General features: G+C 42.3%; 2 protein-coding genes across 2 annotated transcripts; one reads left to right on the top strand and one right to left on the bottom strand.

Moving 5' to 3' along the window:
• The first annotated feature begins 50 nt into the window (after positions 1-50).
• On the top strand, positions 51-4,007 carry LOC147128046 (calpain-3-like). The gene is made up of 12 exons (XM_086018106.1): positions 51-342; positions 412-448; positions 648-671; positions 769-852; positions 1,493-1,570; positions 1,638-1,695; positions 1,768-1,832; positions 2,071-2,139; positions 2,202-2,280; positions 2,412-2,528; positions 2,607-2,665; positions 3,281-4,007. The coding sequence occupies exons 1-12, from the start codon at positions 134-136 to the stop codon at positions 3,305-3,307; spliced, it is 906 nt and encodes a 301-aa protein (XP_085874232.1). The 5' UTR covers positions 51-133; the 3' UTR covers positions 3,308-4,007.
• Positions 3,208-13,611, bottom strand: znf106b (zinc finger protein 106b). The gene is made up of 21 exons (XM_086018104.1): positions 13,489-13,611; positions 12,748-12,863; positions 12,599-12,660; positions 12,125-12,328; positions 10,852-12,048; positions 9,913-10,264; positions 9,742-9,802; positions 9,493-9,647; positions 9,336-9,396; positions 7,891-8,632; positions 7,762-7,811; positions 7,277-7,425; positions 6,719-6,853; positions 6,512-6,628; positions 6,036-6,227; positions 5,862-5,924; positions 5,449-5,568; positions 4,996-5,067; positions 4,850-4,921; positions 4,434-4,580; positions 3,208-4,349 (listed from the first exon to the last, which is right to left on the bottom strand). Exons 2-21 carry the CDS (start codon positions 12,859-12,861, stop codon positions 4,293-4,295), a joined length of 4,122 nt encoding a protein of 1,373 aa, XP_085874230.1. The 5' UTR covers positions 12,862-12,863; positions 13,489-13,611; the 3' UTR covers positions 3,208-4,292.
• Between the last annotated feature and the right edge of the window lie 69 nt (positions 13,612-13,680).

Below are 13,680 nucleotides of genomic sequence, written 5' to 3'. Positions count from 1 at the left end.
TTAAATCCCTGGAATTTATTGATATTTTTTTCAGTTTTTCAAACCTCGTGGGTCTGAACATGTCTGGCAGTGAATGAGTTAAGAGTATCAAAAATACCAAAATGTTAGATGACATTCCGCTTTCATATCGCAGATGTGCGGCTGTAATCGCCATCTCCAGAAGGACTTCTTTCTTTATAACGCCTCCAAGGCTAAATGCAAACATTACATGAATCTGCGCGAAATCACAGAGCGTGTCAGACTGCCGCCGGGAGAATACGTCGTCATCCCCACCACGTTTCAGCCTCATGAAGAGGGTCAGTTCATTCTGAGGGTCTTTTCTGAGAACAGGAGCACCTCAGAGTAAGCACGTCGGCCACGAATTGGTGACCACCACGACACCAAATTCATGTCTTTGTATGTCCTTTACAGGGAAGCGGAGAACACAATCGGGACTGATCAAACACGGGTTTGTGGCTATAGTAACGCAATGGTTCTATTTGATATTGCAGTGATGCAAGGTTTCAATTCAATGTAGACACATTTAGGCAGAATATTGTCTAACAGTACCATCATTTCTCATTTTCATGTGGCACACGATATCATCCCCTCATTATCTCACAACTAATCTGTTTCACCTCACTGGCATTTGTCTTATTGATCATCAGCAAGACAAGAAAAGGACGGACAAGGTAATGCATGTTTGACATTTTGCAAAGCTAATCAGATAAAGTAATCCATGATGACACAATAACTAATAACTCAATATGTTGTATTTTGTTTCCCCAGCCTATTGTGTACGTGTCCGATCGAGCATTCGCCAACAAAGAAATCCTGCATGACGGCATTCAGGGGGAGAAGAAGACGCCTAAAGTAAATTTGTTTTCTTTTCAACTAAAGCCATGATTGATTCATCAGAAGTTTCCATGCGGCGTGTATCTGGGTAGAACCTGAGTCATTTATGGCTCTGAAATGTAATCTAGGCTGGGTCAAATAACATGACTGGGGATAAAAGAATTGACCTCCCTGCCAGCTGATCTCAAGTGACTCCAACACCTGTTTTTTTTTTTCCCATGTGCTCATGTTCTTGATGGCTGATGTTTATATACTATACAGTACACAGCAACATCTTAAAGCGGAAGTCAAACCCAACATTTTCTTTAGTTCTATGTGCCTCCACTAGTCTAAACGCAGCATTCTAATTAATATTGCATTTGTGGAATATGAGTTAAGCAGCAAAATCCACTCGTTTTTAGCCATCTCAGGGGGCGGCCATTTTGTCGAAAATGACATCACAGTTGCTCAACCAATCAAGGGCTCGCTTGTTTTCTGAAGCCGAGTCATGATTGGTTGTTACCTGAGGTACGTATAAACTATCGGTATATACAAAGCTAATTAAGTATGCGGGCCGGTGCGTACAGTGCAGTTTCAAAGTTCCGCAGGGAGATACATTTATCCATCCACACTATCTGTATGTGGTAAAAATCAGTTTGTATTTTCTTATGTCGACCAGAAAAAACTCCTCCAGCCCGAGGAAGAAACCGAAGAGGAAAAACAGTTCCGTGTCATCTACGAACAAATAGCCGGCGAGGTAAGCAGGCAAACCAGATTCCCGCCTGAATTGTTGTGTTGAACCTAGCACTGATCCGCCCTGTCAGGATATGCAGATCTGCGCCAATGAGCTCCAGACCATAATGAAGAACGTGCTCTCCAAATGTGAGTCGACTTAAGACAGCACCACCCTGGGTCAGGTGAACCCTCGATCAAGCTGTGCCTCTTTACCCGCAGTGCACGAAAAGACGATGGAGGGTTTCAGCCTGGAGACGTGTCGCAGTATGATTGCCCTGATGGACGTATCCTTAACACTATGCTCGTCTTACGTGTTGGTTATGGAGGAGCAAATAACCAGGGTCATTGAACGTTATTTACGGTCTCCAGTTGTTCAATGCTGACATTTAAATCGTAAGACGGGTAAGTACAGTACATATAAAAAAGTCTACACACCCTTGAATGAGACCAAGATCAATCATTTCAGAATGTTTACCGCGCTACTTTTTTTTGTTTTTTTTCCATAACTGAGCCAAATTCCAGACAGATGGGACAGGAAAACTAAATCTCCAGGAGTTTAAACACTTGTGGAGGAAAATTAAACAGTGGCATGTATGTTTAATTATTCTATTATTATTATGGCGTGGCTTTGAAAAGCTGATGTGCGTTTACAGGTGATCTTCAAAGATTACGACAAAGAACAAACTGGCTCCATCAGCAGTTTCGAAATGAGAAACGCTGTTAATGCTGCAGGTGAGCAGCGGCGCAAAAATCCTTGCGTATCGTTGTACGATATGCTGTGATGTATGAACAAGCTTTGCAGTCTACCTCAACTCATTTCTTTTGTGTTCATCTGATCTCCGTGCCATGTTTTGGCCGCGAAGGCCTGCACCTCAACAAACAGTTGTATGACATCATCGCCATGCGCTACGCAGACAAGCGCCTCAACATCGACTTTGACAGCTACATCTGCTGTTTTGTCAGACTGGAGGGCATGTTTAGTATGTACAGTGCACATTGTATGATATTGTTCAAATGCGCATGTATATATGCAAACGTATCTTCTGCCCCTCCTTTAGGGGCTTTCAATGCTTTTGACAAGGATGGAGATGGACTAATCAAACTTAATGTGCTGGAGGTAAGCCAGATTTATTTTTCTATTCACTTGACCGCCTATTCAAACTTTTACCCCAAGTACCATACATATAGTGGCCTGGGGGATTTTATTTACTTCAGAGTGGCAGACATTTACAGGTGCATCTCCATCAATTTGATTATTGTGGAAAATTAAAAGTCAAACTGTACATTAGGAGAGTCACACCACGCAAAGTGAAATATTCCACCATTCTAGTTTTTATTTGACACATTTTTGATGATTACAGCTAAGCCCCGCCTTCCAAAATTCTCCATCTGAAGAAATGTGAATATTACTTAACAAACTCAAATAACTTAATATAGAAATGAAGTAGGAATAGGCTTTCTGAAAGCATTTTCCCACGTGTATAATCTATGAGTTAACTTTTTGAAATGAACTACTAAAATACTATAATTGACAACAGGACTATGAATTAATGGAGGTCATGTGTGTGACCAACATATATGACTTAACATGTATTATTTATTCGCTACATTTTAAATACTGTTAATGTGTTAAACAAATATTGTATATATATACACATCATTGTTTTTCCATTTTAATAATAATAATACACACATACATGAAACAAATGTTTTTCCTTGTGCTCCCCTTTAGTGGCTTCAGCTGACCATGTATTCGTAAACATCTCCACGTATGACCCAGCCCCTCTACAAAGTAGCAAGTCTTAATGGACAAATGTCACTCCTCCTTATGATTGTGTAAAAATATATGGAATGACGCAATGCTATTATAGTTTGTGGGCCTGTTGTTAAAGAAGACTTGGCAAAAGAGGGAATAAAGCCTTTTGTTTGGTGAGCATGAGTGTTAACCGTACGTCATTGCGCCCACATTCATTCAATGACACATATTTAACACATCAACATGGTGGTTGTTGGGGTAAATTACATGGAAATCCACGGATGTTGGTTAGTAGAGCATTTCTGATCAAAAACTTCACTGAAAAACTTCCCATGAAAAGTTTTGGTCGGAAATTTCAGATGTACAGTATCTCACATCTATGGGAAGCAATGAGGACTACTGGCCATAAACTGAACAATTCATGCAAATTTTAACATCTGTTACTTGTACATATTTATGGAATGGATAATGTGTGCTGCCTTAAGTAAATATGCATACAAACTAATACTGTACTTCTTAAAATTAAACAGTGACTCCAGTGGCCAAGACATTCAACATTTGTTTTCATTATTGTCCAAGCAGAATTCTTTGCACTATTTCCATACACTCCAGTTTATTCACATTTATTTTTACCGGTTTCCAACTTATATTGATTGTGCCGTGACTGATTCATGAATTGATCAAAAAGGTTTCGCAATAGCAATAAACCAGCTCTCCACTCATCTGGGATTGTTCATTATCAACCTGATATTTTTCATTTTCCTGTTTAATAAGGATTTACTAGAAGCTTTTCATTTTTGTCCTGCTTTTATTTGAAGAAATGAGCTGTAGTTCTGTCCATCTTAATTTCACTCTCAGAACAATACACACTTCCTTATTTGAAAAATCCTCGTTCATTGGGAATCTGAATGACATGTGACCGTGTGGGAACATGATATGATAAAATGGGGCAAATGAAGGAAAAAAAACAGCATCATCGCACCTTTCCTCATGATTCCACCTTACTGTCCACATCTACATGATTTTGCATATGCCCAGGAACCTCCTGCAGATAAAACAACACTTGTGCCATTCATAATATGAATCGAGTAATTAAATGACGACCGTTAACTTTGGGATGTTACATTACCTCCTTGACTGCCTGCTGTGTGGAAAACAAAGCGCTGCATCCTCTCCAGCGACAATTGACCACCTCCAGATTAGGACTGGTGTGGTCTCTGACGAGGTGCTGGACCAGGTGCTCCGCCATGCCGAAAATCAGACAGCAATTTTGCCACTGCCATGAACACAAAAAGAATGGAAGAGAATCAGACCGTTTCAATAAAGTGCCTGATCTCACTTTTTGATACTGTTCCGTGTTCCCCAAACATTTTGTGAGTTTTTCTTTTAGTCCAAAACACAAATAAAATATATCTTGTTGTGTTTCCTTTTACTTTGAAAATATTTTCCCACGACATTTCATTCAAAGAAAAAATTAAATCGACTATTGAGACACAATCATCCGAAGTCCAGAAGAGGTTTAAGATCTTAAAGGAGGATTCTTACCCAGCAGCGGTAATTCTTCATCAGGTTGAGTTTGACAGCTTGAACGCTTCCATCATAACAACCCGTGTAGATCTGTATGAAACGAGCGAGACGAAGTGAAACGATGGCGAATCCGTGACAGTCGGCCATTTTCAAAGTCCACTTACCACGCTCTTGTGCACGGCCATGCACATCACCATATCACTGTGACCACCGTACACTTGCAAGCGGTCGTGGGTCTACAAAGCGACATCGACAGAAATGATAGATCACGCATACTGACCGACCCCTGCCGCGAATAGCGAAAATCCACAAATAGTTGCCATCCTAAAAAGACATTTGTAATGGCATATAAATGTGAGACGGCAACGAAGAAATTCAAACAGAGAGGAGCATTAACCATTAACTCCATGCATATAGTATGTACAGTCATGAACGAATGTTACGTAAATGGTGAAATTCTTCAACACAAACAAACCACAGACGTCACACCCCGCAGCCCCGGGTGAAAATGTATGGTCACTCTGTATTGCAGATTTTTACTATGGCGACTCGGTCTAGAACACACACACCGTGATAAACAGAGCTTCACTGTACACAAATTAAGAAATCTTTTCTACCTGTAGTTCATAAACTCTAATCAGCCTGTCCAGACAGCTGGTCACCATCACTTTCCCCAAAATGACGATTGACGTGACAGCGTGACCGTGACCCTTGTAGATCCGTATTAACTCGCCCGTCTATACGGACAGAAAACAGAAACAGAGGCAGGACCACAAACGTGAAAGGACGGTTCCAGTTTGATACACACTTCTGAAAATGACAAATGAGCTCTTCTTGGATTTAATAATTAATCAAATGTATTTATTTGAAGACTAGGGGCGCTAAACAATGACACACACTTCTGAAAATTAAAAATGAGCTCTTCTTGGATTTAATAATTAATTAAATGTATTTATTTGAAGACTAGGAGCGCTAAACAATATTTTTTTAAAAAAATAAATCTGACACACCATGTATCTGTTACACTTACATGGATGTTGTGAGCATGAACAGATGTGTCACTGGAGCCGCTGAACACCAAGTCATTCACCACCTGGAGGAGGTCAAACAAGTAAAGTAAGTCCTCTCGCCCAAAGTCAGCTTTAGAAGGCCAAGGACAAACGGCGTACGAAATGCAAGAATGGATCATTTACAGTCCCCTCACCCTCATACAGAGAACAGTCTTGCTGTGGCCTTCCAGTGAGCGCAGCAGCAGTCCGCTCTTGGCGTCTCGTACGCTGATGGTGCTGTCGTAGGAGCCGACCAGCAGTACCCGACGGGCGCCCTCCTGCGACGTGCCCAGGCAGCTTACCCCTCGGGGGCTGTGGCATTCGAACACATCTAGCGGTTTTGAAGTCTAGATTGAGGAAGTTTGATAACGTAAAAACATTTTGAAAAATTGGATGGGTGGCCTTAAAATAAAAATCTCAGACACTTCCATTCTTGCCATATGGAAAACAATGTCAAATTGATTACGACCACGAGTCACTTTTTTTTGCACTGGAGGGGTTGGAGAAGTGCTAAATGGAGACACAAAATGGCTAAATTTGCAACACTGATTAAGGAAAATGTATATTAATAAAAAAAGTTTAAAAAAAAAAATAATAATCTCTCTGCAAAAAATATCTATGGATAGTTTACCTTTAAATCATATGTGGCCACGGAGCCACTGGCAAGGCCAATAAACACAGTGTTCCAAGCCATGTGCAAACACAGCACTCTGTCAGCAAGTGAGATGGTCTCCAGACACTTCTTAGACTGGTGGAAAGGGGAAAACAGCAATCAAGCTATGTTCATTTTTAAATAGATGTTGATTGACACTGACAGTCCTCTCCTGATGTTCGGTACCTTTATGCTGTAGATGCGAACAGTCTTGTCGCTGGCGCCAGTGTAGAGTCTGGCTGGCGTGTTTGGGGAGGAGGAGACTAGCAGGCAGTTGATTTTGTTTGTGTGGCCCTCAAACACTCCGAGGCATTCCCGGTTCTGTCGGAGGGAAATTTCAATCATTTGAAATGATCATTGCTCAAAAATGAGTGTGGATATGCAAATACGGTATATTAATAGCGCTCATTTTCATTATTTTAATGTCATTAATTCTCAATATGCAAAAGAACTATCAAGGGTGTATTACAGTCCATTAATATGTCATTGTATCATGGTCAATAATACACTTCCCACTATGGACTATTTATACAAATTTTAGTGTAGCCTAATTACGCTACACCTTCTAAATATTCCGTTTTTTCTTATTTAAATTTAAAGGCCACCTTAAAGCTGATCCGTGTTTTGCTGCATGTTGTTGGTTTTACAACATAAGTGTTCATGCGTGAACATCGCTGCTGTGGCAATTTAATATCCCTCACATAATAAATTAAGTATCCATCTAGGAAATGACTGCTGGTGTACCGCCAGACTGTAAGCCCGCGCCGTGTTGTCCGCAGAGCATGTGTACAAGACGCCTTCGTGGACTTGCAGACTATGAACGGCGCCCGTGTGGTTCAAGAAGGATCCTAAGGCTGGCTCCATCTCCTCCTCTCCAACCACCTCAACAGCCTCTAAAATATGATTAGGTAAGATTAAAACGAGGTTACAAATACAAATCTTTACTCTATCACACAATAGTTAGTAGTGAACTTTAAAAAAAATATAAGAATAAAAAGATATATTAAAAAAGAAAAACTAACAAAAAACAAACTAAAATCACGTTTTCAAAAAAAAAAACAACTAATAACTGACTGAATTTAAAAACCAATAGTCAATATAAATAAAAACGAACTATAATAAACATTTCTAAACTATTATAACCCTGCATGCAACAACACTGATCGGATGAAAGTTGCTGCCAAAAGTCACGGTGTTCATTTTACCCAAGCAAGAAACGTGACACCCACCTGGTGGAGGAGTTGCTTCACTTTCCAACACAACCGGACTTGCAGCTTTTCTAAGCAAAGGCAAAGAGGACACATTTTAAAACGCAACATTTAGGCACTCATATATCGATTTGAAAACAGCAAGCTCACATCTTAAAAATTGTGACGGACTGACTCGTCTGCGTGCTGGAAGTGCTGCACTCCACACTAACAGATTCAGGAGGCACCTCTTGTGGACTCGGCACCTCTGAAGACACATCAGGCGAATCCTCATTCTCCGATTCATCAATGTTGATGACCACCGTTTTGGGCTCCATCACCTCCACCAAGTCAGCATTCTCATCGCCTGTGTCGTCAATGACTTCTATAGCGAGTGTACTTTTATTTCCTTTAAAGACAGGCTTCACATCAATTCCTTTTACAGGTTCGGTGGAGAGAGGTTCTTCAATCTTTTCATCTTTTGTGATCATAATGGCAACGTCCTCTTTTGGGAAGCTTTCAATTTGCTCCTTCAAGCCGACAAGCTTCACTTGCTCCCGCTGCGTCCAGAGCGAATTGGTTGGATTCGGGTCGCCTGCAATGGTTTGTTCGTTCAGCGCCACCGTGGGAGAGGCCGCGGTGGGCAGCGAGGGGGGAGACGAGGAGACCGTTTGGACTTGCGGACTTGGCTGTCTCGAGGCGGACAGCATCATGGCTTCTTGCTTGATCATGGTGGGTGTTGTAGCGGGCTGGCTGATGGAAGGCGTCGGAGCGGAGGTTTGGTGGGTGTTGGTGGGAGGGGCAAGGACGGGAGGGGAAGACATGGAGGATGGACTCGGATGAATGACATCCGTCGATGCTGCTGCTGAAGATGTGGTGACCTGTTCCACGTTTGAGCTTCCGGAATACACTTCTGGAAAATATCATAAGAAATCTATGTAAGGGACAAATGGAAAGGTGATTCCTTGAAAATTGACTTGCTCTACTTTTCTCACCTGTTTAGCCACTGTTTAGCCACTAGTTTACTCCGTAAACAAATACGGTGCAGCTCAGCCTCTGGCTTGCCGACGCCATGGCGAGCAATTTTCTTTTGGCTGTACATCAAACTCATTTTAAATGGCTTTCAAAAATATAAATAAAATATACATGTGTTGTCAGGGGTTACTTTAAACAAAACATGGTCTTTACTGTTACTGTTCTATAAAAGCAACTTTGCTCATAAAAGAAATTTGAGAGAAAAAGAAACAATGAAAACCAGTCCATGTTTAGGCTGACTGACTGATTAACTTTGGAGAACTTTGTAATGTTAATCTTTTCAAGGGGTATTGTCATTTTTGTGCAGGCCTGTTTCATGCTTTTTTTTTAAACAACTTTGTCCAACAACATTTCAAAAGAAATATCGGATTTTCACACGTTAGTTTTCATTACATTTGTATTTACTATTGCTTTTACATTCAAGTTATTTCTGTGACCACTGCGGGTTTTTCTTTCATGAAGAGGGACACCAACAATTTTGTTCACGTGTCTATTTGAATGTGCCACCTGTGATGAGCACATTAAGACAGAAAGTGTGAAAACTATAACCAATTTGCATGTCAAATCTGAAAGCAGAGTACCTTGCATGCTCTGCAATATCTCAATGCGCTTGGCTCTCAGACTGTCCACCTCTGCAGTGCACTAAAACAGCAGAAAGAAACACAGGTAATGCAAAACTGAAAACTTTCCTCTCAAGGCATTCTTTCATAAGTAGATATTTCATTGTTGCTGTGGCACCTGCTGTCTTAGCAACATGAGTCTTTGTACTTCTGTGTAGGCTGCCTGTAAGGCATTGCGTGCAAGGACCAGAGATTTGTCCACATCCTGCAGCGATTTACTCAGCTCTTCTTCCCTGAGTGACACTGACAAAAGCTTGTCCATGGGGTCCTGGTCTAAAAAGAGAATTAAAAACGAGATGTGTTGGAAATGCTTGGAATTAGCATTTTAGGACGGGGCCAACGAGATTACTAATAATATTAGGATTACCATTGTTTAACTTGAATTTCCTCCTTTTTACAACAGCCTCCATATCTGGAACGCCATTATCCTGCAGAAACAAACAGAAATTTTCTTCAATGAACCGTGTCGCCTCCAAAGGAGAATGCCTCAAAAGAGTGAGTCTCCAATGTAAACAGGCTCCAATTTAAACAAACTCACTTGTAGCTGGTGTTTTCTCTTGATGGCGCCAATGTTCTCATGCTCAGATTCCACGTTCGCTGAGGTCGCGCCCGCTTTCGGACCGCAGCATTTGTCCAGTGTCAAAGAAGCTCCGTCAACGGGCACTCCGGTCGTTGACGGGGTCCCATCGCGAGACGCGCTCACCGTCGTGTCGCGGGGAGGAGGACGAGGTGTAGAAGTGAGACAAGATGGAGGAGGAGCGGGAAGAAGGGGCATGTTTGCGTTGGAGAGCGACTCCCAGTGGAAGCCTTCTGAGAGCATCAGGTCTTCGTCCACACCAAGATCAAACGTTGTTTTGTTATGTGGAGCGTTCGCCAACTGGATTCCAAACCTGGAGGCAAACGCATGATGGGTAAGAAAAATGCCAAAAGATGCTATGTGAAAAAGGGCTGAACGATTTTCAAAAATAATGTAATTGCAATTTTTTTCTGAACTTATGTAGACACTACATAAATAAAACATACATGTATATAAGAAAAATTAAATTCTATCAGCCTACTGAAATGAGCCTGAGGTTTTTGTTTTCTTTTTTTCATTGCAGCCTTTGCGATTTGAAAATTCCATTCTAATGCTGCAAAGTCAATTTGAAGTCGATTAATTGTTCAGCCCTATACCGGTCAGTGTTAGCACAAAACCTTCAGGCTTCTGCTAGAAAACATAAAAATGTCTGGATAAGAAAGACCACAAGAACATCTGGGTCTTGAAATGGTGGCACGTGTTGTGCTGACTTCCATTTAACTTGAATGTGAATCTAATAGGGTCATTCTGAACACAGTTTAGCGCAAGCAAACTTGTCAAAGATTTGTTTTCCTCAATTGAGTTGTACAGGTTGCAGGTCACATTAATGGTGGAAAAATGTTTGTTAATGATTAACCCAGCGGGTAACAAGATAAAAAGTATTGATGATGAGACTCTCACCTTGGCATCCCTTCTTTCCTCTTCGTCTCATTGAACAATTGCCTCCAGCTCATCTTAGAACTGGGCCTGGTTAAAGCGGGAGCCTTCGGAGTCAGCTTTGAGTTGACCTTTCTTAGACAGTCCTCTCCTGACTTTTGAGCGGCCGCTGCCTTGTGGGCGATCCGAACCTTCGTTTTGGAGCCGGGCTGCAGACTGGCTGGGATGCTGGCTGAGGCCCCGGGGGCGTTTTGTTCAGCTGTGTTGCTCTGCTGTGTGCTGGTTTCGCCAGCTGTTTTGACACCAGCCGGGACGGCGTTGCTGCCATGCGCCGTTACATCCTTTTCAAGGCTCTCCAGTGAGGAGCAAATCTCAGACAGCCGCGCCTCCACCTCAGCGCTTTGCTTTCGGGCTTCACGATCCGCCCTGCACGGCTCCCGCACACCCAGCGCACGTCTAATTTCCCTGAGCATGGTGGTGACACCTATGTCTTGGATGTGAACAGGTTTCGACTGCGAGTTAGAGGCAGTCGCGCTTTGCGTTGGTTCAGACGATGCACAGCGCTCATCCCGGTTGAAAATGAAGCCTCCTCTGGTAGGGACCTGATCACTGGTGAAATCGGATAGCTCATCACTCTGGTAATTGTAATTGTTAAAATGGTTCATTGAGGGCCACGGGGGCTGCTGCGGTGGGCCGCATGTATGACTGTTGTGTTGGGAGATGGTGCTTTTGGCGGCTAAGTGCTGATGCGCAAGCTGCTTGCTAAACTTGTTTTGGATGACGGCAATGTGGTTTCCTTTTTGCTGGGGCCCCATCACCTGCTGTTTGAATTCATATGGAACAAAATGTTGACGCATCATCGGCTGCTGTCCACTGGCTCCCTGTTGCCCAGTCTGCTTCTGGGCGCCCTGATTCTGGGCGGCCTGCTTCTGGGCGGCCTGCTTCTGGGCGGCCTGCTTCTGGGCGGCCTGATTCTGGGCGGCCTGCTTCTGGGCGGCCTGATTCTGGGCGGCCTGATTCTGGGCGGCCTGATTCTGGGCGGCCTGCTTCTGGGCGGCCTGCTTCTGGGCGGCCCGCTTCTGGGCGACCCGATTCTGGGCGGCCCGATTCTGGGCGGCCCGATCCTTGCCGGCCCGATCCTTGCCGGCCCGATCCTTGCCGGCCCGATTCTGGGCTGCAATTTGTTTCTGTTGCTTTTTCAGTTTTTGTGACTCTTTTCTCCTGTGAAGAAAACGGGCACATGAATTCATTGTACTTAAAAACAAAATCGAAAAAGCGGACCAGTTAAAAATCATACCTCTCCTTCTTTATCGCTTTGTTTCTCTGGAGGATACTCTTGATCGTTTCCTGGGTGAGAATCGTGTGAAGTGAGATGGGTTTCACATTTTTATACATCAGGCACTTTAAATTGGTTTTATGTTGAGGGTTGGCGATGTGCTGGGCGTACTGTTCAAGACCCATGGAGGACACCTGACACGCCTGGCAATTATGACACGGAACACTGTGAACAAAAGATACAATTGGAATGAGAAGCACAATTTTTTACCCATTCCTTGAGCTTTAAAAATGGAAACATTTGGACACAAAAGAGCTTAAAATGCACAGAAAAACCATGTGCATACTTTGTGTTAGTGTTATGGAAACAGTTCAAGCACGAGCTGCTGATTGGTTTAGAACATAGAACAAATAAAATTATCCAATTATTTGAACCCTGCATATCAGAACTGTGACACAGAAGAAGTACCATTAATTACTACAAAAAGTCACTTACTTGCCCAGCACTGAGTCCAGCTCTCTGTGGTGCGCCAAACTATGCATGTGGTCTTGTATTAGCTACAAGTGACACAAACGCACATCACTTTCACATACAATATAAAACTACATCATTTAATCTTAAAATAATTAAAAAGTGGCACTTACATGTTTCAAAAGCATCTCTCGACATAAAATGCAGTAATTACTTTTTGGCCTCTTTATGTTTTTCTTTGGCTGGAACGAGTTGGGCATGTTATGAGGAGGTGCATACATTGCCATGTCTGCAAAAGAAGCCATTTAGTTAACAGTGGTGGGACTTGGATTTGGTATCCAGCTTTTCAGTTGTGACTTAGACTTACTGTAATGCTTCTATTAACACCACCACTATCATATTCAGAAACGCAATACAAAACAACTTCTGGGGCAGTTCGAAATCATTATTCATCTAATAGCACAAACAGGGGATGGACAAATGTTGATATTATTGTGGGCCAGCTAGTTGGCCCTATTGATTCTGAAGTTCTTTGGCATCTTAGACTGCCAAAAGTATAGAGTCTTGGGGGTGGGTAACAAATATTCTAATTTATATCGTAAATATCACCCCTGTAATTCATTTGAATTATACACGTCCAGCACGCATGGAGGCCTGTAATCCTGGCTAAGTAGCTATCTTGACTGACTAAACGGGGGGTGACATTTTGAGAAATGCTGCTACAAAGCTACAACCGAAGTTTCATTGTGACTCAATATCGAACAAAATCAAATGAAAAAAAACAAACAAAAAAGCTTTGACGCGCCTGATGTGGTCTCAACAGCCAACATTCGTCTAAGTGCATATATATTCGCCTGACATAAACAGCTACACGTACACGCAGTAAAGGTAGACACTTGAACCATTACGCTTACCGGAATCTTTTATCTACTATCAAAATGCCAATAGAAGTTAGCAATTTTACTTGAACGTTCACATGGCCATAAGCTTGCATCGCGCTGAGGCCGCCATGTTCGATGACGTCAATTATCTCCCAGACTCCCACCTTCGAACAAAACGGCCAATCTTTTTTTCACATTAAAAAGGCATTTTATTAAATAAATACA

This window comes from Filicampus tigris, chromosome 20, assembly GCF_054856515.1.
Source record: "Filicampus tigris isolate MCC_2025a chromosome 20, RoL_Ftig_1.0, whole genome shotgun sequence".
NCBI lineage: Eukaryota > Metazoa > Chordata > Actinopteri > Syngnathiformes > Syngnathidae > Filicampus > Filicampus tigris.
Note: the sequence above shows the minus strand (reverse complement) of the source record. Positions and strands in the feature narration are given on the sequence as shown.

Bases quoted from the DNA above. Each gene is read 5' to 3' on its own strand.
- LOC147128046 (XM_086018106.1), top strand. From the start codon at position 134: ATGTGCGGCTGTAATCGCCATCTCCAGAAGGACTTCTTTCTTTATAAC. The intron at 343-411 runs GTAAGCACGTCG...TGTCCTTTACAG, and splicing joins GAGAACAGGAGCACCTCAGA to GGAAGCGGAGAACACAATCG. The intron at 2,140-2,201 runs GTATGTTTAATT...GTGCGTTTACAG, and splicing joins GGAAAATTAAACAGTGGCAT to GTGATCTTCAAAGATTACGA.
- znf106b (XM_086018104.1), bottom strand. From the start codon at position 12,861: ATGGCAATGTATGCACCTCCTCATAACATGCCCAACTCGTTCCAGCCA. The intron at 5,569-5,861 runs GTAAGTGTAACA...CTGTCCGTATAG, and splicing joins TTCATGCTCACAACATCCAT to ACGGGCGAGTTAATACGGAT. The intron at 4,581-4,849 runs GTAAGAATCCTC...TGTTCATGGCAG, and splicing joins TGAAGAATTACCGCTGCTGG to TGGCAAAATTGCTGTCTGAT.